Here is a 23,080-nt window from a genome sequence, read left to right as displayed (position 1 = left end):
CACAAGCTGGAATCAAGATTGCCAGGAGAAATATCAATAACCTCAGATATGCAGATGACACCACCCTTATGGCAGAAAGTGAAGAACTAAAAAGCCTCTTGATGAAAGTGAAAGTGGAGAGTGAAAAAGTTGGCTTAAAGCTCAACATTCGGAAAACTAAGATCATGGCATCTGGTCCCATCACTTCATGGCAAATAGATGGGGAAACAGTGGAAACAGTGTCAGACTTTATTTTTCTGGGCTCCAAAATCACTGCAGATGGTGACTGCAGCCATGAAATTCAAAGACGCTTACTCCTTGGAAGGAAAGTTATGACCAACCTAGATAGCATATTCAAAAGCAGAGACATTACTTTGCCAACAAAGGTTCGTCTAGTCAAGGCTATGGTTTTTCCTGTGGTCATGTATGGATGTGAGAGTTGGACTGTGAAGAAGGCTGAGCGCCGAAGAATTGATGCTTTTGAACTGTGGTGTTGGAGAAGACTCTTGAGAGTCCCTTGGACTGCAAGGAGATCCAACCAGTCCATTCTGAAGGAAATCAGTCCTGGGATTTCTTTGGCAGGAATGATGCTAAAGCTGAAACTCCAGGACTTTGGCCACCTCATGCGAAGAGTTGACTCATTGGAAAAGACTCTGATGCTGGGAGGGATTGGGGGCAAAGGGAGAAGGGGACGGCAGAGGATGAGATGGCTGGATGGCATCACTGACTTGATGGACGTGAGTGTGAGTGAACTCCGGGAGTTGGTAATGGACAGGGAGGCCTGGCATGCTGCGATGCATGGGGTCACGAAGAGTAGGACAAGACTGAGCGACTGATATGATCTGATCTGATCTGACTCCTTGGAAGGAAAGTTATGACCAACCTAGATAGCATATTAAAAAGCAGAGACATTACTTTGTCAACAAAGGTCCATCTAGTCAAGGCTATGGTTTTTCCAGTGGTCATGTATGATGTGAGAGTTGGACTATAAAGAAAGCTGAGCACCAAAGAATTGATGCTTTTAAACTGTGGTTTTGGAGAAGACTCTTGAGAGTCCCTTGGACTGCAAGGAGATCCAACCATTCCATCCTAAAGGAGATCAGTCCTGGGTGTTCTTCAACCAGTCCATCCTAAAGGAGATCAGTCCTGGGTGTTCTTTGGAAGGACTGATGTTGAAGCTGAAACTCCAATACTTTGGCCACCTGATGTGGAGAGCTGACTCATTTGAAAAGACTCTGATGCTGGGAAAGATTGAGGGCAGGAGGAGAAGGGGATGACAGAGGATGAGATGGTTGGATGGCATCACCAACTCGATGGACATGGGTTTGGGTGGACCCCGGTAGTTAGTGATGGACAGAGAGGCCTGGGGTGCTGCAGTTCATGGAGTCACAGAGAGTCGGACATGACTGAGGACTGAACTAAGCATCTGGGAAGCCTCTCCTGGCTGAATGGCCACATGCAAATTACTCAACTCTCTCTGGCTCAGTATTCTCATCTATTCAAAGGGATTAAAAATTGAACCTACCTCATGGAGTCTAGTGAGGCCGAAATGAGCTAACACTCATAAAGCACTCACTGTGCCTACCACATGGAACTGCTGGGCCACGTGTGAGCTGTCAGCAGGCCTAGCACATTCCAACTATATTCCCAAGACAGTGCAGAGCATATGAAGTACTTCGTAGACATCAATATATTAAATTAACTAACAAGGTAAGAGTCTATGCTGGAGACAAGATAGTGAATATGGCAAATCATAAGACGATGCAGTTTTGAAGGAAGCATCCATGGAATTCAGTAGCGATCAGGACCAAAAAGGTAAGTCAAAGAGGATGATGATATTTTATGCCTAGGTGAGTTAGAATATTAATAATATTAATAGATCAAAAACTTGAAAGCTAGTTTGGCAAGAGAAGTAATTGGGGAACAATTAAAATTAACCAAATGGCAAAAGGGGGCATTATTTCTTCTTCCAAGTAATACTAACAATGCACTACTTTATAGGCTGCCAAAATTACAACTTCAAAACCAAGAATTAAAATGAAAAAAAAGTTTAAAGAAAAAAAATCTAAGCATGTACATTTAAGAGTGACCCTGCCTCTCCTCTTTGTTTCTTTGGAAGTAGCTTGATTACCCTAAAATGTGATGAGCTGGTGCGGCATGTCATGCAGTAACAAGACCTCTTTATGAATAAAGAATAAAGATGCAACTTTCGTTATGGCAGGAACCGCCTCTCTCATTTCTAAAGCATATGGAGCTATTTTTAGGAAGCTATTTATTTTTGTGTTCCAGAAATCAAATCTTTCAAAACACTTACACTGATGACAGAATGACTATTTGCCCATGGAGCCTAATATTCCAAATCAGTACTGTTTTTTAAAGGACACATGTTTCAAATGCAATTACATACAGAGAAGCCTCCCTAAAATGGTTCAGGCCCCAAAACTAGATGACAACTTGGGTGACTGCTGTGATATTGATAATAAAATATTTAACAATTTCAATTTAAGCAAAAAGTCCCAATGCAGCCTTTATACACTCCCAATACACTCCTAAATGCCTAAGCAAACACTCCCCCACCTTACCCAGGCCTGCCTGGGGAGGTAGGTGGGGCGTGGGTAAGGTTGAGGAGTGTTTACTTAAGCATTTAGCTTCTCATGAAAATTTAGCATTAGCATTCTGTAAATCCAAAATCAAAACGGTCCAAAATGCAGACTTCAAAAGTATATTTAAATAAGATATATTTGAAGAAGGATGAAAGATTTCAAGAACACAGATCACTTTGGACCAGGCAGCCTTCACCAGCCTTGTGCCTCATTCAGGTATAGAAACCCTATCCACTTCAGATCTAACACTATCTATATTTACACAACCCGTGAGAGATGACCTCAAAGTCCCTTACTAAAACAAAATCGTCATCTAAACTGAACTTCAACCTACCATCTGCCCTCCAGAGTCAACATAATTTTAGAGGTTTATGAACATGAGTGTGTGGCCTTTTCAGGACAAAAGTCAAGTGGCAGAACATGGAAAAACAGTTTAAACTTGGGGTAAGAATAAAAAACAAATGAACTGATAATATCATTACCTGTGTAGTGACCATGACTATCTTCAAAATCTGCAAACCCATTTTCCATGGAATCTGTTGTCTGGCTCGGAATTTTTCACAAGGGTTCATGAAGTAAAACCTCAGGTCTTCTCTCAGACATTCTTCTTTCACCTCAGAATCAAGATGAGCCATTGCATCTCTGCAAAGAAGATCAATTTTTAAATACACTGAACAGCCTGAAATCTCCTGAAGAATACTTTCCATTCACATGTTTTACCCATTCTTTAAAGCAAAACTCTCTCTAACCAGTGAAATCCTTTTCACTTTAGAAACCTGAAAATGATCAGGATCCTCTATCACTTGCCTTTACATATAGCTATCCATCTTCTTCCAAATGGCCACTCTCAAAATTATAAAAACAGGATTTTATTTATAAGACTTGTCAATTCCAACATCTTAATATATACCACTCACACGTTACTAGAGTATGAACAATAACTAAATGGGATACTTTCATGATATTCTAGGTTTGAAATCCCAGAAATTTAGCACAGACTACTAGAATTAAATTGTTATGGAAATAGAGAATCTCTGTTTTGTAACTCTGTTCTGAAAAGATTGTATCTTGCATGATATATCAGTGATTATGGGGGCTTCCCAGATGGCACAGTGGAAAGAATCTGCTTGCCAAGGCAGGAGGTGCAAGAGATGCAGGCTCAATCTCTGGGTCAGAAATATCTGCATCCTTGGAGTAGGAAGTGACAACCCATTCCAGTATTCTTGCCTGGAAAATTCCATAGTGGGCTACAGTGCATGGGGCCACAGTCAGACATGACTGAGCCATGGAGCCTCAGTGATTATAAGATTTCAAACTATAAATCACTTTAAAGTTAATATATCATCTCTCTATTTATGCCTAGTCAGATATTTCTGGCATTTCATACATTAGAAACATTTTGCTTTTACTATTTTAAGGACTCTGAACTCAGAAATGGAGCACATGACTGAACCGAGGCCAAAGAGAACCAATGAGATGTGGACACAGGACTGTAATTATAACCAATGGAAGAGATGTAGTCTTTCCACTAAGTAGTCCCTAACGTGGGCTGTGCAAAACATCCATTGGGAAAACAGAAAACATTAGTACTTCTATTTTAGTCTTCATCTTAAAAACAAAAAAACTGAGCTCTACTGACCATATATAAAATAACAGTGGTAATATAGTAGCATATATTTTATTAAAATAAACAAATATATACACATTGGGGATATGTGCTTAACTTTTACTGATGAATGCATAATCAGCAAAGTCTGGGGATCAGAGACCTAAAGCATAGACTGAGTCTAGAATTCCTAGAAGCCATTTTAACCATCTCTCCTAGAAGCCATTGTAGGAGAGCTTGCCAAGGAGTGGAGCTAACAAAGAACAGACAAGATTGCCTAATGAGTGTCTGAGTTCTTGGAGCCAGCTGTGCCTGAAGCCATCCAAGACTTTCAAATTGAGCCAACAAACTTGGGACTTAGGCCTGTTTAAGTTCAATTTCTGTTTCTTGAAACACGAAATGTCTTGATGGTAAGTTTAATAAACAAATTCTATTAAGTTTAGCCATCATTCAAGCTACTAATTTCTCAGAAAATGTTTGTAATTGGGGCTCATTCTTGGGGATCTTTTCACCTGAAATATTGTAATGCTATTTTATATTGACTTATGACTTATGTAGCTTGACTAACAAATGTAAAAGAAACTCAAAAAAAAAAAAGATGCTAAAAAAAAAACTATATTAAGAGTTATTTTAAGACTTTTAAAGGCTTATATTCTGTTGCTAATGATTTTCTATTTTTAAGTTGATTTTTAGACCTCCTATTTCCAGAATTAATAGGCCAGGTTATTTTGCTGGAAAGAAGAGGGGAAGAAGGAAGGAAGTTGGGAGGGAGTGGGGAGGGAAGGAGAGAGGAAGACGGAGAGGAGGGCAGGGACCCATACTGAGAACACAACCCAATCCTTCGAGCCTCGTGCCTGGGTGACCCAGGGTCAAACTGTCAGCTTGCTTGATTCAGGGAACTTCAGACTGGAATTGCCCTCCCTCTCCTGGCAAACACATGTAGACCTCTCTAGATGCTCATCCTGGGACTTGGGGAGCTCCAACAAATAGCTTATAAAGCACATGAACCAACAGGTACTAAAACATACCAACCAGGCCCACGAGGAAACCAAGCAGCACGAAACAGCAACTTAGAAACAGCAGAAGCAGAGCCAAGCACATCAGACTCAGACACAGGTTAAAAAACAACCATGCTTACCACATTCAAAAACACATAGAGGTTAAAATATCTGTAAGAAAATCTTGGGAAAAAAAAAAAACTTTTAGAAATGAAAAATCAATGACCAAAATGAGTCTCATTTCAAAAGAATAAAAAGATTTTTTGAATGTGTTCTCCCTGCACCTGCTATAGTAACGTCCTGATTCCATCTAACCAAATTACTGAGCACTTGCTGTGCTGAGTGACTGTACTAGGTTCTTAGGACATAAAGATACATAGGTTCCCTGAAGCTCAGATGTTCAGCATCCAATAGGAGAGACAGACTTGTTAATACAAATGTGTAAGTTATCAATTAGCTCAGTGGATGCTGTACCATATAGAATCTAGAAAAATGGTACTGATGAACTTATTTGCAGGACAGAAATAGAGATGCAGACACAGAGAACAGACTTTGGACACAGCAAGGTAGGAAAGCAGAGAGTGGGATGAACTGAGAGAGTAGAATTGAAACATATATTAATACATTACTATGTGTAAAACAGATAGCCCATTGGAAGTTGCTCTACAACACAGGGAGCTCAACCCAGTACTTTGTGACAACCTAGAGGGTGGGACGGGGAAGGTAGTGGTGCCCCACTCCAGTACTCTTGCCCGGAAAATCCCATGGACAGAGGAGCCTGGTACACTGCAGTCCATGGGGTCGCATAGAGTCGGACACGACTGAAACGACTTAGCAGCAGCAACAGCAGAGGGTGGGATGGGGTGGGGGGTGGGTGGGGGAAGGTTCAAGAAGACATATATATACTTATGGCTGATTCACATTGTTGTATGGCAGAAGCCAACACAATATTGTAAAGCAATTATCCTCCAATTAAATAATAAATTTTTTCAAAAGAAAAAAAAATGTATCATGGAAGCAAGGGAGACAGATTCAGAAAGCCAGAGAAGGAATCCCATTACGTGTCCTAAATACATGGAGTGGTAGATGCTACAGGGCTCTCGACAAGGAGCATTGAGGGAGGCATTTCTAAGAATAAGGTGGCATCTTAACTGTGCCTGAGAGCCACAGCCTCCAACAGGAAACTTTAGACCCCTGAGAACACGCCTGTGGAAGCCTTGCGGGCTTTAGTATTTACCACCATCACTTCAGTGGCTCCCTGCAGCTAATGTATTCATCCTGATGATTCACAATGTCTTTTCACTTAATAAAATGAAAAGGGCATCTGCAAAGTTGTGATAGCACCCTGAAAATAAGGCCATGGAAACTCCTCCCTAGAACATACCCCCAGCCCCCAGTGTGAGAAACCCTGTACAGGAGGTTGCTTTCTGGAAAACAGTGGCGGAAATACAGGGGCAGTAGGTCAAGTGCTTGGTGAATAGCTGTGAGCCAAGCTCTGCCAGAGACATTCTCCTGCCTGCCAGGAGCTCAGTCCAGTGGAAGGGAGAAATGTGAAGAGATAAGAGTACAATAAAATGTGTTAAGTGATCAATCTGAAGTATGCATCGAGGGCCCTGGAACAGACAAAAGGAAATTGATGCACTCCAACTGCTCCAAGAGGCTTCAAGTAATTCTTCCAGCTGCTGGTTTCAATTAATATGGCCACTAAATGTTCAAGAAATGGTAATTGACATTAATATTAAACTAATAAAACTAATTAAAGAAGATAAGTTTTGGGCAAGAAAAAAGGGGCAAAGTACCAGATAATGATCATGGGGATCACTTGTGATGTTAAATTATTCACACTCCTGTATCCTTCCCGACATTTTTCACTGAGGTAGACAATAGGGCTTCCCTGATGGTTCAGCAGTAAAGAATCTGCCTGCCGGTGAAGGAGATATGGGTTCAATCCCTGGGGAGGGGAAGATACCCTGGAGAAGGAAATGCAACCCACTGCAGTATTCTTGCCTGAAAAATCCTATGGATAGAGGAGGCTGGCGAGCTATAGTCCATGGGGTGGCAAAAGAGTTGGACACGACAGAGCAACTGAACACACGTTTAGAGAATAACTGCAGTACTCCTAGCACTAAGGAAAAGAAAAAGAAAAATGAAAAGGGCAGCATGAAAACCTTTCCCCTCAAGCATACAGGAGCCAACAGCTGAAATACAGGACGTGCACAGAATGTACACTGGTAGAGACACATGTATGCTTAGTTGCTCAGTCGTGTCCCACTCTTTGCGACCCTGCCAGGCTCCTCTGTCCATGGGATTCTCCAGGCAAGAATACTGGAGTGAGTTGCCATTTCCTCCTCCAGATGGTCTTCCTGACTCAGGGATCGAACCCATGCCTTCTGCATCTCTTGCATTGGCAGGAGGATTCTTTACTACTGAGCCACCTGGAGGCTAGTATTAGTCAAATATGATCAACTAATGACAGAATGATAGAAATACAGAAAAGAATATTAATGATACTTAGGTTAAAAAATTCTGGTATCTCAAGGAAAATGCAAATGTGTAAGCTTTCTAAACTCTACATTTCTGAAGGTTCTTTCTTAACCTATTCTCAATTTGTGGATTTTCCCTAGTTCTCCAGTAGGTGAAGGGTTTTACACATAGGGCATGCATATGACCATATTTTAAGGCAATCATATGACCAAGGGCAATTCCAACTTTAGCAAATCAACAGCCAAAAGAGTTGATGGAAGCTTGAAGTTCTGAAAAATAACAAAACAGAACAAATTATCAGCAATTTTTAACCTTGCTAGGATCGTAAACCCCCAAGGAACCTGTGAAGGTTTTTGACCTTTGCCTTGGAAAAATACACATTATCAGTTTCAGTGATGGTACCTTGTTCCCATGAGCACAATTTGCTCAGTAAATATGCTAACCAGCTCAGACTGCTACTTCTTTTCAGCTTGTAAGGCCCTTGCTGCTGCTACTGCTGCTAAGTCGCTTCAGTCATGTTCGACTCTGTGCAACCCCATAGATGGCAGCCTATCAGGCTCCCTTGTCCCTGGGATTCTCCAGGCAAGAACACTGGAGTGGGTTGCCATTTCCTTCTCCAATGCATGAAAATGAAAAGTGAAAGTGAAGTCACTCAGTCATGTCCGACTCTTCGCGACCTCATGGACTGCAGCCTACCAGGCTCCTCCGTCCATGGGATTTTCCAGGCAAGAGTACTGGAGTGGGGTGCCACCGCCTTCTCTGTGTAAGGCCCTCACCCTACTCAAAAAGAGGTATGAAAGCTTGTTTTCTACTGCAGTGACCTCCAAAGTGGGGTGTAGACACGCAAGGCAGGTATGCAAGACTGTCCACTGGGATAACAGTGGAGAAGACAGGGCTAGGGCTTCTAACTGCATTAACCAAGCAAGATTTACAAGTTTCAGTGTATGAATTATACACCTAAGATACCCTCACATGGGCAGAAAGTCAGATGCATGTATTTCATGAGGCATTAAGTACATGAGGCAATATGGGGGGAGAGTGCAGGTTCCCAGAGCAGGTGGCGCCCTAAATTGGTTACAGCACATTCCCACCACTTAGGGTTTATATGAGCCCACTTAAGCATTTGTTGGAGTATATTATCCACTTTAGTTAATTCTCATAAAATGAGCAAGGGAATAAAGATTCTTGCAAAACATCAGACTCCTTGTAGAACTAATGTAAATCTAAATTTACATGAAGAAAATGGGAGAGCTAACATTTCCCTAACACAGCATTGGTTGGCCATGAGTTTAAAAAAAGATGAAATGAAAATCTGATCTGAAAAAAAGTTGGGAAATAAATAGATTTATCAAGAGAGTATTTAAAATGCTAACAAAATCTACTATTGTTACGTGATGAACCTGGCCCTAAGTGTATATATTGTACCCTAAGACATTATATAATGATGTTGTGAATGATAATCATACCGTAAAGTCACTACACTTAGCAATTCTTTTTAACACCCTCATCAGTCGCATCCCTTAAAATGCTCGTTTTACCTGTCTTATATATGGTTTTCAGTTCAGTTCAGTTGAGTCGCTCAGTGGTGTCCAACTCTTTGCAACCCCATGGACTGCAGTACTCTACGCTTCCCTGTCCATTACTAACTCCTGGAGTTTATTCAAACTCATGTCCATTGAGTCAGTGACATCATCAACCATCTCATCCTCTGTCATCCCCTTCTCCTCCCACCTTCAATCTTTCCCAGGATCAGGGTCTTTTCAAATGAGTCAGTTCTTCACATTAGCTGGCCAAAGTATTGGAGTTTCAGCTTCAGCACCAGTCCTTTCAATGAATATTCAGAACCGATTTCTTTTAGGATTGACTGGTTAGATCTCCTTGCAGTCCAAGGGACTCTCAAGAGTTTTACATACAATATATAAGTAAATATCCATTCAGACAGAGTAGATGTTCTTTTAACTGATGGGGATAAGTTATCAAAAATATTTGGGAGGGTTTCTCAAGCGTTTCAGAACTGCAGCCCCACTGAGATGTGGTTGCTCTTTTGTTATTCCAGCTGATGTTGAGAGAAATTGATGTTTATTCCTCTGGCTCCAACAAATAAATGGAAAATAACACTGACAGGCAAACTTCTCTTATCATATCTATATAGATATCATGTATCATGCAGCAGTACGAGAAGAATGTTTTTGCTAACTCACAACTAGTACCTCCTAGTCATAGAGGATAGGGCAGGGGAAGCAGGGTGAGCCAGTTTCCAAATCTATCCTTCTTCCTGCATCCTCATCACAGTGACCAATACAACCAGGCTGCCTTCCAGGAACTGACATCTCTGTAGCTCATTTCCCAAATCTATCCTTCTTCCTGCATCCCCTTCACAGTGAAGAGTACTACCAGGACACCTTCCAGGAACTGACGTCTGGGTAGCTCTCCAGGATCTGGTCCCAGTCATTTCCCCCCTCAACTTAATCGTGTACATAATTTTAAATGGACTACAATGAACCACATTCCTGGTTCTGCCCTTTAGGGACAACCACTTTTATTTGGGTTTTTGTTGTTTCTATTTACTTTAATATTTCTAAATAATATTATTCCATAATTCTTTTCTCTTTGGGATATTATCAATTTATATCCTACTGAGAGAAATAAGGATATAGCTCTTATAGCTGCCCCCCACCAGGCAACATACACAGTTTACCTCCCCACTCATCTTCCCAACAAAGTTTTAATAAAAATTTTGGATAAATTAACATTCAGAACGTATGAAGTGAGTATGCAAATACTCTTTAGAGTGGAGCCATCAGTACACTGGGATTTTACATTCTCACTTACAGAATTTTCTTTCTGGAGTTAACTGCCTTTTCCCTCATTTGCTTAGTTTTCCACATACCAACCAGGGCTTTAGCATCAAACTCTGATGAATCTGCCAGCTCCTTTTCAGTACAGTCAGCCAAGCTGGGCATCCTGTCAACTCTCTTCTCCTCCAGAGATATCATTCCTGTCGCCCTCATCCTCCTATTCCAACTACGTGTGTTTTAGTTGCTCAGTCATGTCTGACTCTGCAATGCCGTGGACTGGGGCCCACCAGGCTCCTCTGTCCATGGGATTCTCCAGGTAAGAATACTGGAATGGGTTGTCATTTCCTTCTCCAGGGGATCTTCCCAACCAAGGAATCGAACCCAGGTGTCCTTCACTGCAGGTAAAGTCTGAGACACCAGGGAAACCCTCCAGCTACATGGGTTGCTTTCTAATCCCTTTTCAGGGGCAATCAATTTGGAAATTCCCTTTACCTCCTTCCCAAATTGGATTCCACATTTCCTGGATTCCATCTCCACCTCTTTCTTTACCCCCTCATTTTTGTGGAGAGCAGCCTTCAAACCCTTCCTGTGTGAGGAAGTCTGAGATCCCCCAGGACAGACACTGTTTGTTGCCATCCACTCTCTATTCATTCCTCCCCTCTTCTTGATTTTGAGGGCAGGAATGCATGTATACCAAGGACAGAATAATTCAGTATTAGAGCTAGATTATTGTTTCCACACCTGGTTGCACACCACGTCACCTAGGGCACCTCAGAAGTACTGATACCCCGCTTCTCCCTTCAGAGATTCTGGCCTGATTGGTGTGGATGCAGCCTGCACACTGGGGCTTTTAAAAAGCTCCCCAAGTGATTCTAATGTGCACCCAGTTTGAACTCCTTACCTTAGAGATTACCTGTTCATATTTCTTCACTTCACAAACAAGGCAACTAACGTGCCCAGGGGCTGCAATTTGCCCTCAGCTATAAAAATCCAATTTAGAATAAGAATCGGATCCAAGAATACCATAAGAATCCTTGTCCGGTGTTCCTTCTTAATCCCTGAATTAGTATTTCTTAAAGAGCAATGGCCTATAAGATGGTCAGGAATGAAGGGAAAAAATGGCATATTCAAATAAACTAATGTTTCCAACATAATTTCTCTTATTTAAATGTGAAAGTGCATTTAGAGTTGAGCCATCAGTACACTGGGATTTTACATTTTCACTTACAGAATTTTCTTTCTGGAGTTAACTGCCTTTCCCCTCATTTGCTTAGTTTTCCACATACCAACCAGGGCTTTAGCATCAAACTCTGATGAATCTGCCAGCTCCTTTTCAGTACAGTCAGCCAAGCTGGGCATCCTGTCAACTCTCTTCTCCTCCAGAGATATCATTCCTGTCACCCTCATCCTCCTATTCCAACTACGTGTGTTTTAGTTGCTCAGTCGTGTCCGACTCTTTGCAATGCCATGCCAACTAAATGCACTTTGCAATGCCATGCCAACTAAATGCACTTTCACATTTGCATCTCCAGCAAATGTCTCTCTCAAGCAGGCTCCCTTAGCCAATTACTTAAAAGTGTGACAATTTGGCAGACCACAGCACCCTATGCCATAAATTTAGGAAACTTCTAAATGGTCATGTTATTGAAATGAGAAGGAAAAAACAAATAAAGACACGTGATGGAATGAACCCAGCATTTAATGTTGTCGAGGTACTTTTGTGCTTCAGATTCTCTAGAGCAAACACTGGGTTTCCATTCTGGACCCGCCCAGAGGGAACCATCTCCTGCTGCAGATTCCATGGCCACTTCTCAGGCCTCAGCTTGGTGGCTCAGCAGCACTTGATCCAGCTGACCACGTGGAACAACCTCATCTCTCCACTTCTAGGACATCCTACTGCCCTAGTTTTCTCCCTCCCTTACTGAGCTTCTCTTTGTCTCCTTTACTGGCTTCTCTTCCTTCTGACTTCCAGATGCCAGAGTGCCTCATCAGGACACACAGCCCAGAGCTCCTCTATCCTCCCTTCCAGAAGAGTTCATGGAGTCCTGTGGCTTTAAATATTATCTACATGATGTGGACTTTCACATTTGCATCTCTAGCAAATGTCTCTCTCAAACAGGCTCCCTTAGCCAATCTCTTCCTTGAAACTCCACCCACATGACTAATAGGTTCCTCCACCCTCTTCTCTGCACATGTGCTGAACACCATGATTACATCCATCCATCCAGATGTTTCAGCTGCAAACCCTCATTCTGTCAGTTGTCCTCCACAGTGGCTGCACAGTCATCATCTGGGGATTTTTTAAAGGTTTCAGTGCCAAGACATTCTGATTTAATTGGTGACCAGGTATAAGCCAGGTGGAACTAGTGGTAAAGAACCCACCTGCTAGTGCAGGAGACTGAAGGGATGCAGGTTCAATCCCTGGGTTGGGAACATCCCCTGGAGGAGAGTATGACAACTCACTCCAGTATTCTTGCCTGGAGAATCCCATCCACAGAGGAGCCCAGTGGGTTACAGTCCATAGGGTCGCAAAGAGTTGGACACGAATGAAGCAACTTAGCACACACACAGATATAAACTGGGCATAGAGATTTTGATAAGCTTTCCAGGCAATTCTAACATGCAGCAAAATACAGGAACTTTTGCTGCAGAGTCACGCTTTGATTTTTCCTCTTCTTGAACCCTCACACCTACTTGAGCAAGTCTTCCTTCAAAACACAACGTGGAATGGCTCCCTTCTCTCTACACCCACTGCAGACTCCCTGGTCCCAGCATGATCATCCCTCACCAGAAAACTATGCCAGTTTCCCAATTTTCCACGTTGTAGCCAGAGGAGTAAGTCTAAAAGTGTAAGGCAGACATCACTCCTCTACCCTGTAGTGGCTTCCCCCTGCTCTCAGACTGAAATCCAGCCCTCTTGCCATGGCCTAAAAGTTCCCTGCCCATTCCTTCCCATACCCTGTCTTCCCCTTCCTCACCACCCCACTACACCTCGCTCCCGGCTCTGGGCATCTGCACTTGCCACTTCACCTACCCTACTGCCATCCCCCCAACTTGCCCCCACACATCCAGATCCTTCTCACCTTCACTTCTTAGCTCAAGCGACACCTCTTCAGAGTGGGCTCCTTGATCACTTTGTTAAAATAGGACTTCTCCACAGCCTCTCTCATCAGTTAATTTCTTTCATAACTGACTTTGAAATCTTTGTTTTGGTCTTCCCTACAAGAGAACTTCATAAAGACCCAGTCTTCCTTATGACTATATTCCCAGAATACCGCAGAGTAGGTAACACATGATTGATGCTTAGTGAATATTTTTGGGAAAAAAGAAATGAGTCAGTGAAAAAAGATGACAATCCTAATTGTGTGAACTTTTCCTTGGCCAGCACCCATTAAGATGAAATAATAATAACAATAATAAAATAACAACAAATTAAAAAAAATCTAATAGAAAATCTAAAATCATTGATACAAAAAATTAAATTTAAAATATACTGAAAATATCTTAGACAAGATATATTAGAGGGTTTTAGGTAGTTTAGTTGCTTGGTTTGCTGATAAAGAAAAACTTATTTTGTTTCAATTCATATTCCTGAAGTCTGTCCAAAGAATGAATTATTCAATGAATTGTTATGAAAATTTGTGATCCACTGGGGAGAGAGAAAGCTAAAGTCCTCCCTCAAACCAAATGCAAAAATGAAACTTAGGCACATTTAAAAAATAAAGTTGATAGAACCATAAGATAGAATTTTTTAAAATATAATTTAACATGCCTCTCTAAGTATGAGAAAGTTCAGAAGCCAATCAAAATAACTGACAGATCTTAACACAAAAAGTTATGACTTTAAGAAATTAAAAAGACTAGGGGGAAAAAATGTCTACATTATATTTAAACAGGCAAAAGCTTACTATCTATTACCTGTAGAGAGCTCCAAATTATTAATAAGGGAAGGTCAACTCAACATTTATCCTGTTACATATAAGGGATTGGAACAAGCCAATGGTCATTTAACAACAAACTTACTAACAGTCACAATGGTTAAAATCTATCTTCAATTTTATTTATCAATAACACACACACAAACCATCTATTGAAAGGAAATGTAAAGAAGGACACTTGGCAGTAAAAGAGAATGAGATCAGAAGAGCATCTGTGATCTTGGAATTAAAACTTTATAGATTTATATTACAAGTGTTTAAATAAGCGGTCAAAAACATGGTTACAAAAAACATTCACTGCAAACCTCTTTGTAACTCTGTATTGACTTCAAGATGTCTATGACATACTGTTAGATTTCTTCAAAGTTACAAAATAAACATATTGAGATCTGATTTTTCCAAAAATGTGGACATTTATTGCTATATGTAGACATTTAAAAAGTCTAAAAGGGCATAAACCAGAAAAAAAATTTTTAGTAATCTCTGTGAAGTAGTATCATAGGTAATATTGATTTTCTTCTTCTTCCATATTTTCTTGATTTGGGGTGATTAACATGAATTCTCGAGTTATCATTCTGAGTTAAAATAAGCTATTTCACAGATCCTAATAACACATAACAGATAATCCAATATTTCCCTGCCCTTAGCCTGTGAGCAGTGGATAGGAGGAGGAGAATCCGGGGACGTAAATGCAGACTAAAATTTGGGGTTTCTACAGCAATGATCATGCTGACCCTAGGGTGAATGTCCTAGGAGATCTGGCAGATGGAAGATTTTAACCCAATCCCAAACTTCCACATGGGTTTGTTTGTTTGTTTGTTTTTTCACTCTAGTTCCTATAATGAACTTATTTTCTCAAGATTTGCTAACCTCAGAAGAGAGAAAAAGAGAAAGATGTCCAGATAGCTCAGGCTCTGGGTAGTTGGACCCCAATTAAAGTAAGTTTAAAAAAAAAAGTCAAAGAAAGAAACTATAGTTACCTTCTCAGCACAGCACTCAAAACAAAAATGACTTGGTCATTCTAATTCTGAGAAATACCCGGAAAAAAGACTAGGGGCTTTTCGTTTTCCTGTCACTCATAAAAGATGAGCATGCTACAACTTTCAGGAATTTCCCTAAAGACAACTGTGCCACCAAGTTCCCATAAAATCATCTCCCATCATTACTTTGCTGCCTCAGGTCAGCAGGAAAGCAGAACTAGGGCTTGGCATTTTCAAAGTGCTCGTTCTGAACATGTATTCTGAAAACACAGCCTCAAGAATCAGCTCTCCATGTCAGAGAGAAAAGCAAAGCAAAACTCCATTTCTAAGCAAAGAAAGTGAAAGTGAAGTCGCTCAGTAGACTCTTTGTGACCCCATGGACTATAGCCTACCAGGCTCCTCAGTCCATGGAATTTTCCAGGCAAGAGTCCTGGAGTGGGTTGCCATTTCCTTCTCTGGGGGATCTTCCCAACCCAGGGATCGAACCCAGGTCTCCTGCACTGCAGGCAGACGCTTTACCGTCTGAGCCACCACAGGATTCCAAATGCAGTGAAAGTTGGAAAAGATGACTGCAATTACACGATTGCCTACATTTTGGTTTCTCTAACATTTTCAGTAAGTGCTTGATATAACACGGTCATGCTGATGACCCTCCCTAAGGAGAAGGAACATTAAAAGAAGTAATAAAGTTATAACTAAAGTTATAATTGGGCTTCCTTGGTGGCTCAGAAGTAAAGAATCCGCCTGCCAACACAGGAGGCACAGGTTTGATCCCTGGGCTGGGAAGATCTCCTGGAGAAGGAAATGGCAAGCCACTCTAGTATTCTTGCCTGGGAAATCCTGTGGACAGAGGAATCTGTTGGGCTACAGCCCATGGGGTCACAAAGAGTCGGACACAACGACTAAACAACAACAAAGTTATAATTTACCATTTTTCCTCAAACAATGGGATGAGTTTACCTTATCTTTGGACAAGCCCACCTCAGTGCCAGTTGAGGAGACCCTAGATTCACGCTCTCTCTAGCAACTCCCTCTAGTTGCTATAGGTGATAGGATTTTTTTTTTAAAGCCCACCCTTTAAACTGTGGGTCTTCTGGAATTATACCGAGGACAATTTTCCAGAGTCTTTAGCCTCACTAGTCACTAACTCTTATCTGATAAATGTTTTAGGCTAAAATCACTAGATGTATTCAAGGGGAGATAACAAAACACAAGCTTCAAAGGAGAAAAAAGGAAGCAGTCTTCCCAGCTGAGGGGGAATAAATATCTATGGGCAACATATCCACAAAGCTCTCCTCACACAGGGAAAAGGAGGTGGAGCCAAAGCTCAGAACCGAGTAAAAGCTCAGCTGGAGGCAGGCTGGGGAAAGTGGGAAGGAAAAACCCTGGGTGACTGCCAAAGCAAACAAATAGGTAAACAAACCAAAACATGGCTTTACACATTTGGTACTGAGAAGAATATTGCAGTTTGATAAAGAAAATGAAGTCTGGAAATACAATTACTTATCTCTATGAAGCTCAGAACACATGATGTAAGAACTCACTGAAGGGTGATCTCATTCTTAAGAACAGACACATGGGGCTTGGACTCCAAGCCTCAGCTAAAGAGAGCAGCCCAGTCTCAAAGAAGATTCCACTTTCAACTTTCAGAACCAAAAGGGCTTTATTCGGCCACTAGAAAAACTGTAGCCACAAGAACCGACCTGTTTTTCCACTAAGTTTCAAGAATTATCTTATTCTAGGTTTCACTTCACGGATAGAGACTTAGTCAAAGAGATTAGCTGACATATATGATCACCCCTGACTTTCAGTTCTGTATTCTCTGCCACTTTGTACATTACTTGTCTCCCCATTCTTCCTACTTGCTTCATTAAGACATTTCACATGTATCATCTTACTGTTAAAAACATTTTTGATATGCCCCTCCTTGGGAGAAAAGGAGGAGCATGTGGCCTCCCCAAACACTTCATCAGGATTTACCAGCTTTTATGTGCAGGAGAAATTTGCACTATTATGATGGCCTCTGCATGAAAATGGTCAGGAGATGTGTGGGAAATGTGCCTGTTTTTAAAGGGTCCAAACCACAGGGTCTGATTTATGGCAGGTTTACTAAAGTGGGCTTCCCCAATGGCTCAGCAGGTAAAGAATCCACATGCAATGCAGGAGATGCAAAAGACTCGGGTTCAATCCCTGGAGTGAGAAGATCCCCCCCCAAGGATAGAACGGCAACCCACTCCAGTATTCTTGCCTGAAAAATCCCATGGACAGAGGAGCCTGGAAGGCCACAGTCCAAAGGGTGACAAAGAATAGGACATGACTGGGCGAATGAGCACAATTCTAAAGTAGAAACAAGAGTTCACAGTAATGGGAGTTTAACTTCTCTTAAAGTATGAAGAGGAAGATAAGCTAAAACCTCAATCAGAAGGAGATACCAGGTTCCCCCAAACTTGTGCTATGTGGTTAGTGAATCACAGAGATGATGAGCATCTCTGTGGACACACACTTCTGACGTGCGAAGTTCACACCCCAGCTCTGCAAGAACCATATAGTTAATCCCCTCAACATAACACATCAGAATTTGCATCCTAACATCCATAGACAGCCTTTCCTACCTCTTTCTTACTGACTGCACCTTCCATTCTGTTTGAGATGAAACAAAATCCTCTGTGCCACTGGTACTGCACAACCGGACATATGTATATTTCAAATTAGAATCCCTTCAAAACCTATTTATGTGTGCACCCAAGTATGTGTTCTCTAAGAATGGGACTTTCTGAAGATACTCACTGGACATGAGAAAACCATTTAATTCCTGAAGGAAATATGCTAAGAAAAAAACTAAAGTGAACTTAAGAAATAAAGATTATACAGAACATACCCATCATAAGCACAAGTCTGTTCATCGGCCCAAGCAAAAGATAGTAAATAAACCCAGGATCAACTTGCTCCCTACGTTTACAACAGGGATTTTAGGGCTATGGTAGATGGAAGCAGTGTTTCATTTCTATCCATCTGCTTTATTAAAAATAAACAGCATTAAGAGAGAGTTTATAAATTACATGTGTGCATGAGAAGTTGCTTTAGTTGTGTCCAACCGTTTGTGAACCTGTGGACTGTAGCCCACCAGACTCCTCTGTCCATGGGGATTCTTCTCAAGAATACTGGAGTGTGTTGCCATGCCCTCCTCCAGGAGATCCTCCCAATCCAGGGAACAAACCTACCATTTTCTACATTGGCAGGCCAGTTCTTAACCACTAGTACCACCTCGGAAGCCCCTATAAATTACATGATACTCAGTTAGTTCGATGTGGCATTCACGGGTATCAAATTGTCAAGAAAAGCTGCACCAAAATTTTGTCATCTACTTCAAAATTGGTCTGTCAAAGTCTAAAAAAATACATACAAGAGTTACTTGGAATTAGGTAAATACTTATCTGGACAGCGACCAGAAATGAAGTAAATCCTTCCCACAAGTTCTGGCTTTCCTTGCTAGCATTAAGTTCATTTGTAATAATATGGAGAGCGCCACGCAGGACAGTCAGGAATGTCTCCGCACTATTTTAAGAAAATTTAACAACCTACCACTGTATTTGTTTTGCGATCATTAAAAGGGGAGCGAAGGCCTGTTTGTCCGCACCTCCCAGGCTCAGCTGCACGGCTGGGTGGTTGGAACTCTGACCGAGAAGGTGGGGCCCCCTGGCAGAGCCACGGGTCTGAACTGTACGCCTTTTCATACAGGCAGAGGAACTGGGGTTAACCACACTGTAACCCTCCCACCTGAGGAAAAGGCCTGTTTGTTCCGGAAGGCAAAGCCCAGCCTGGTTTAACTAACTTCAAGCAGTCTATAAGCAAGGCAGCAAGAAAGCTCTAGTCTAGAACAGGCAAGTCATCTACTTGATGAGGATTTCTTCAGAGTCCAGTATCTAGAAAGACACAGCTCAGGCGCCTCATCTGACGGTTAACCTGGAAACACCTGATCTTTCCTCTGGCTTTCTGACCTGGGGAAAAGGATAGGGCTGCCCGCCCATGCCTGCACCTTCAAAACTTTCCACTGTTCTCGGGGTTTAGAGTAAGCGAAATAGTTCAATGCACGCATTTCGGCTTTGCGGGACAGCCTCCGCTTTAGTCAGATCCCCTCCTAGGGGGCCCCCTCCGTTTAGCCCCTCTCTCTTACTCTTCCACCAGCTGCCCGGTGCGCGCGGACCCGGGTTGGAGAGCAGGCACACGGAGTCGCGGGGTCGCTCGGGCGGCTCTGACGGCTGGGAGCCAGGCTGGTCGGCGTACGCCTTGGGGAGAGGGGCGCGTGGCCAGGCGTCCCGCCCCGCCGCGAATCCCTACCTCCTCCAGGTCTCTAAGCTCCAGGCTGGAGCACGTCCGGAGAGCGTCTCAACTTGGTGTCCTGGAGCACTTTTTCCGCGCCAGCCGGCCTCCGAGCCCCCGGAGCAGAGGTGCGAGCGCCAGGAGACGCAAGGAGGAGAGCAGCCCGGGGAAGGGTGTCTGTGGGCCTCCCGAAGAGCGACCGCAGGATGGAGGGGGGCCCCCACGGCGATTGCCCCCAGGGTACTGACCTGCACTGGGGCCCCTGGGATGGACCTGAGGCCCTGCTCCACGCCGGCAGGTCCAGCGCCTCCACGTCGCGAGCCATGGTGCTGCCCGGAGCGGCGGGAGAAGGAGGCCTCCTGAATGGCTGGCCGGGCTGTAGTGCGGAGAAGCACCTTCAAAAGCGGCGCGGGCGGTGGAACGTTGGGCAGCCGCCGCGCCCTCCACACCGCCCCCGGGCGGCCGGGCTGCGCACCCCCTGCCCTCCGGGGCGCCTTACTATTCTTCCTTGATTTCTGCATTCTTTTGATTCTGACATCCGTCCTTTGACCATTTTAAAAGTCATTTGTATTTTGATGCGTTCAAGACCAGGGACACTTTCAACGAATGCCAAGCCCAGGGCTGAGCACTGAGGACCCCCAGATAAGACCACGTGCTGGTCTGCATCCACTGTTGCTCTACCCTCCCAGAGCTTCTAAGGAGGACGCCTGTTGTAAACGGGACATGAATCTTGGAAAGGAGGGTCACGGTTACTTACCCAAATGGCACTTTCAGCTGAGGGTTATGTTGACTTGGAAGTCCCAACCGGCCAATAGCTTCTTTTCCAAGGGACCCTATTCCTATTGGTAGCCGCAAGAGCGGCAAAGTCCGAGAGGTCCAGGCTGTTCAAATTCGTGACTGTTTAAAAGGTCTTTGGGTTTACCTTGGGCAAAGAATATTCTGCCAATATGCATCTCCATATAGAAGCAGTTGGAAGTAAGTAATATATATAAAGGGTCTCTCCGGTGGCTCAGCCATAAAGAATCTGCCTGCAGCGCAAGAGAGGCAGGTTTGATCCCTGGATGGGGAAGATCCTCTGGAGAAGGAAATGGTAACCTACTCCAGTATTCTTGCCAGGAAATCCCATGGACAAGGAGCCTGGTGGACTACAGTCCATAGGGTTGCAGAGTCAGACACAACTGAAGCGACTGAACACATATAATGTATATAAAAGGATACATAATTTACCCCCTTGTCCATGGAAAGAAAAGAACAGGACTCAAAAGTTGGGAGTTAAATTTTGTGTGAGGACTTTACTGAGGACAATAGTCCAGGAAACAGCCCATCAGATAGCTCTGAGGCGCTAAGGCATATGTGTATGCTCAGTCACTCAGTCGTGTCTGACTAACAGCGTGACCAAATGCGGGGTGTGGCTGCTCACAGCTCAAAAGCCAATAAACAGGCCAGGATGGTGGAGTTTGCTTTATTTCTGATGCTGTGTTTGGTGGGGAAGAGAACACCTGTCCAAAGGCCAGCTCCCCCATCCCCACACAATCAAGGGCAAGAGCTTTTCCAGAATGAAAGGGGCTACCTGCAAAAGCAGTTCACTCAGCTCTGACCGTCATCTTGAAACTGGTCATCAGTGGTCTGACCAACATCATCTTGATTGTTTTAGGTACAGTTAATCTTCAGTTCCAGGGTGGGTTTGTTTTTACTTCGAGGCCAGTTCTCGGAATTGTGGCAGCTTATGTCACGGACAGAGTCTGGTCATCATGGAGGTAACTTCTTCCTCCTGGTAGGAGTTTCAGTATCTATAAGAGAGCTCACAGGCTATGGCTCAGAATATTATCTATAGCCCTTGAGAAGGAACTAAAGGTCCCCGACTATGCTTAATAGCTACATTATTATTATTTGGGTCTCCTTAGGATCGTGCTTCGTTTCAATAGGAGGTAGGGGAAGAGCCAGAATGTGCATGAATTTTTTGCTGGGGTGGGTGAACATCCAAAGATCACTGCTAATCATAAAGAACAAACAAGTTAATGATCTTAGTGCTTTTATATGTATGAGAAGAATCTGGGGTCACTGACTTAGATACATATCTTAACTATCTAGGTATAACCAAGCCCAGAAAGCTATTTTTCATCATCTTGAATTCCCCTCAAGGTACACTGTCCATGGCTTGATCCTTGTAGAACTGAAATGGCAGGCAACACTGTTTCTTTACACCACTTTACAAGTCACTTTCAATAGGCCATTGGGCAAAAGCCTGAGTTTAGAGCCTGTTTCATTAGAGGTGCCCGCTGGGTATAGACAGATTTGGAAGATCCTGTTTGTGTACTCACAGTCCCTGCAGGTGGGTGCGGCAGTGGTGTGGTTCCTTTTTAGAAGGAGAGATGTTGCAGCACTGTTCTTGTGGGAAGGACGTGGACGCTGGTGTAAAGAGGCAGACTGTAGCTTGGTTGGAGAGTGTTGGAGGAAGTTTATGTTGTAAGAAATATTATGTTTATACAGATATATATCTATATATATATAACTTTTATGCTAAAGAATTTGCCAACAAAGTTCTGTCTAGTCAAGGCTATGGTTTTTCCTGTGATCATGTATGGATGTGAGAGTTGGACTGTGAAGAAGGCTGAGCACCGAAGAATTGATGCTTTTGAATTGTGGTGTTGGAGAAGACTCTTGAGAGTCCCTTGGACTGCAAGGAGATCCAACCAGTCCATTCTGAAGGAGATCAGCCCTGGGATTTCTTTGGAGGGAATGATGCTGAAGCTGAAACTCCAGTACTTTGGCCACCTCATGTGAAGAGTTGACTCATTGGAAAAGACTCTGATGCTGGGAGGGATTGGGGGCAGAAGGAGAAGGGGACGCCAGAAGATGAGATGGCTGGATGGCATCACTGACTCGATGGACTTGAGTCTGAGTAAACTCCGGGAGTTTGTGATGGACAGGGAGGCCTGGCATGCTGCGATTCATGGGGTCGCAAAGAGTCGGACACGACTGAGTGACTGAACTGAACTGAACTGAAAGAATTTTTAAGCCTTTTTAATTAAAAACAAAAGCCACTGTAGGCAGCCTGGATGGGAGGGGTTTGGGGGAGAATAGATATGTATATGTATGGCTGAGTCCCTTCGCTGTTCACCTGAACTATCACTTGTTAATCGTCTATACCCCAAAACAAAGTAAAAAGATTTATAACAAACACAGCCACTATAAAGGGACAACCCTTCACTTCAAAATGTTAGGACTCCACTAGGAACCACAGTCCCTTTAGAAGGGGACCGTAAACTGGGATAACACTTTTTTATATCAGCAAATTGATATAAACAGACTCTGATTCAGTGGATATGCCTGGAATAGGATTTGAGGGTTTGCATTTCTATCTAGAAGATGCT

General features: G+C 43.0%; 1 protein-coding gene across 2 annotated transcripts in view; it reads right to left on the bottom strand.

The window, feature by feature from the left end:
* MCOLN2 (mucolipin TRP cation channel 2) overlaps positions 1 to 20,115 on the bottom strand; it is a 66,255-nt gene extending 46,140 nt beyond the window's left edge. The window contains exons 1-2 of one of the 2 annotated variants that reach the window (XM_006047536.3): positions 19,955 to 20,115; positions 3,065 to 3,224 (exon numbers count right to left, since the gene is read on the bottom strand). In XM_006047536.3, coding sequence (XP_006047598.1) covers positions 3,065 to 3,224; positions 19,955 to 20,031 — 237 coding nt within the window. In that variant the 5' untranslated portion in view covers positions 20,032 to 20,115. Of the gene's footprint in view, positions 1 to 3,064; positions 3,225 to 18,968; positions 19,307 to 19,954 lie in introns of those variants that run through there. The other variant, XM_006047538.4, reaches the window with a different exon arrangement.
* Positions 20,116 to 23,080: the final 2,965 nt, after the last annotated feature.

The sequence above is a fragment of the Bubalus bubalis genome, chromosome 6 (genome assembly GCF_019923935.1).
Source record: "Bubalus bubalis isolate 160015118507 breed Murrah chromosome 6, NDDB_SH_1, whole genome shotgun sequence".
Classification (NCBI taxonomy): Eukaryota; Metazoa; Chordata; class Mammalia; order Artiodactyla; family Bovidae; genus Bubalus; species Bubalus bubalis.
Note: the sequence above shows the minus strand (reverse complement) of the source record. Positions and strands in the feature narration are given on the sequence as shown.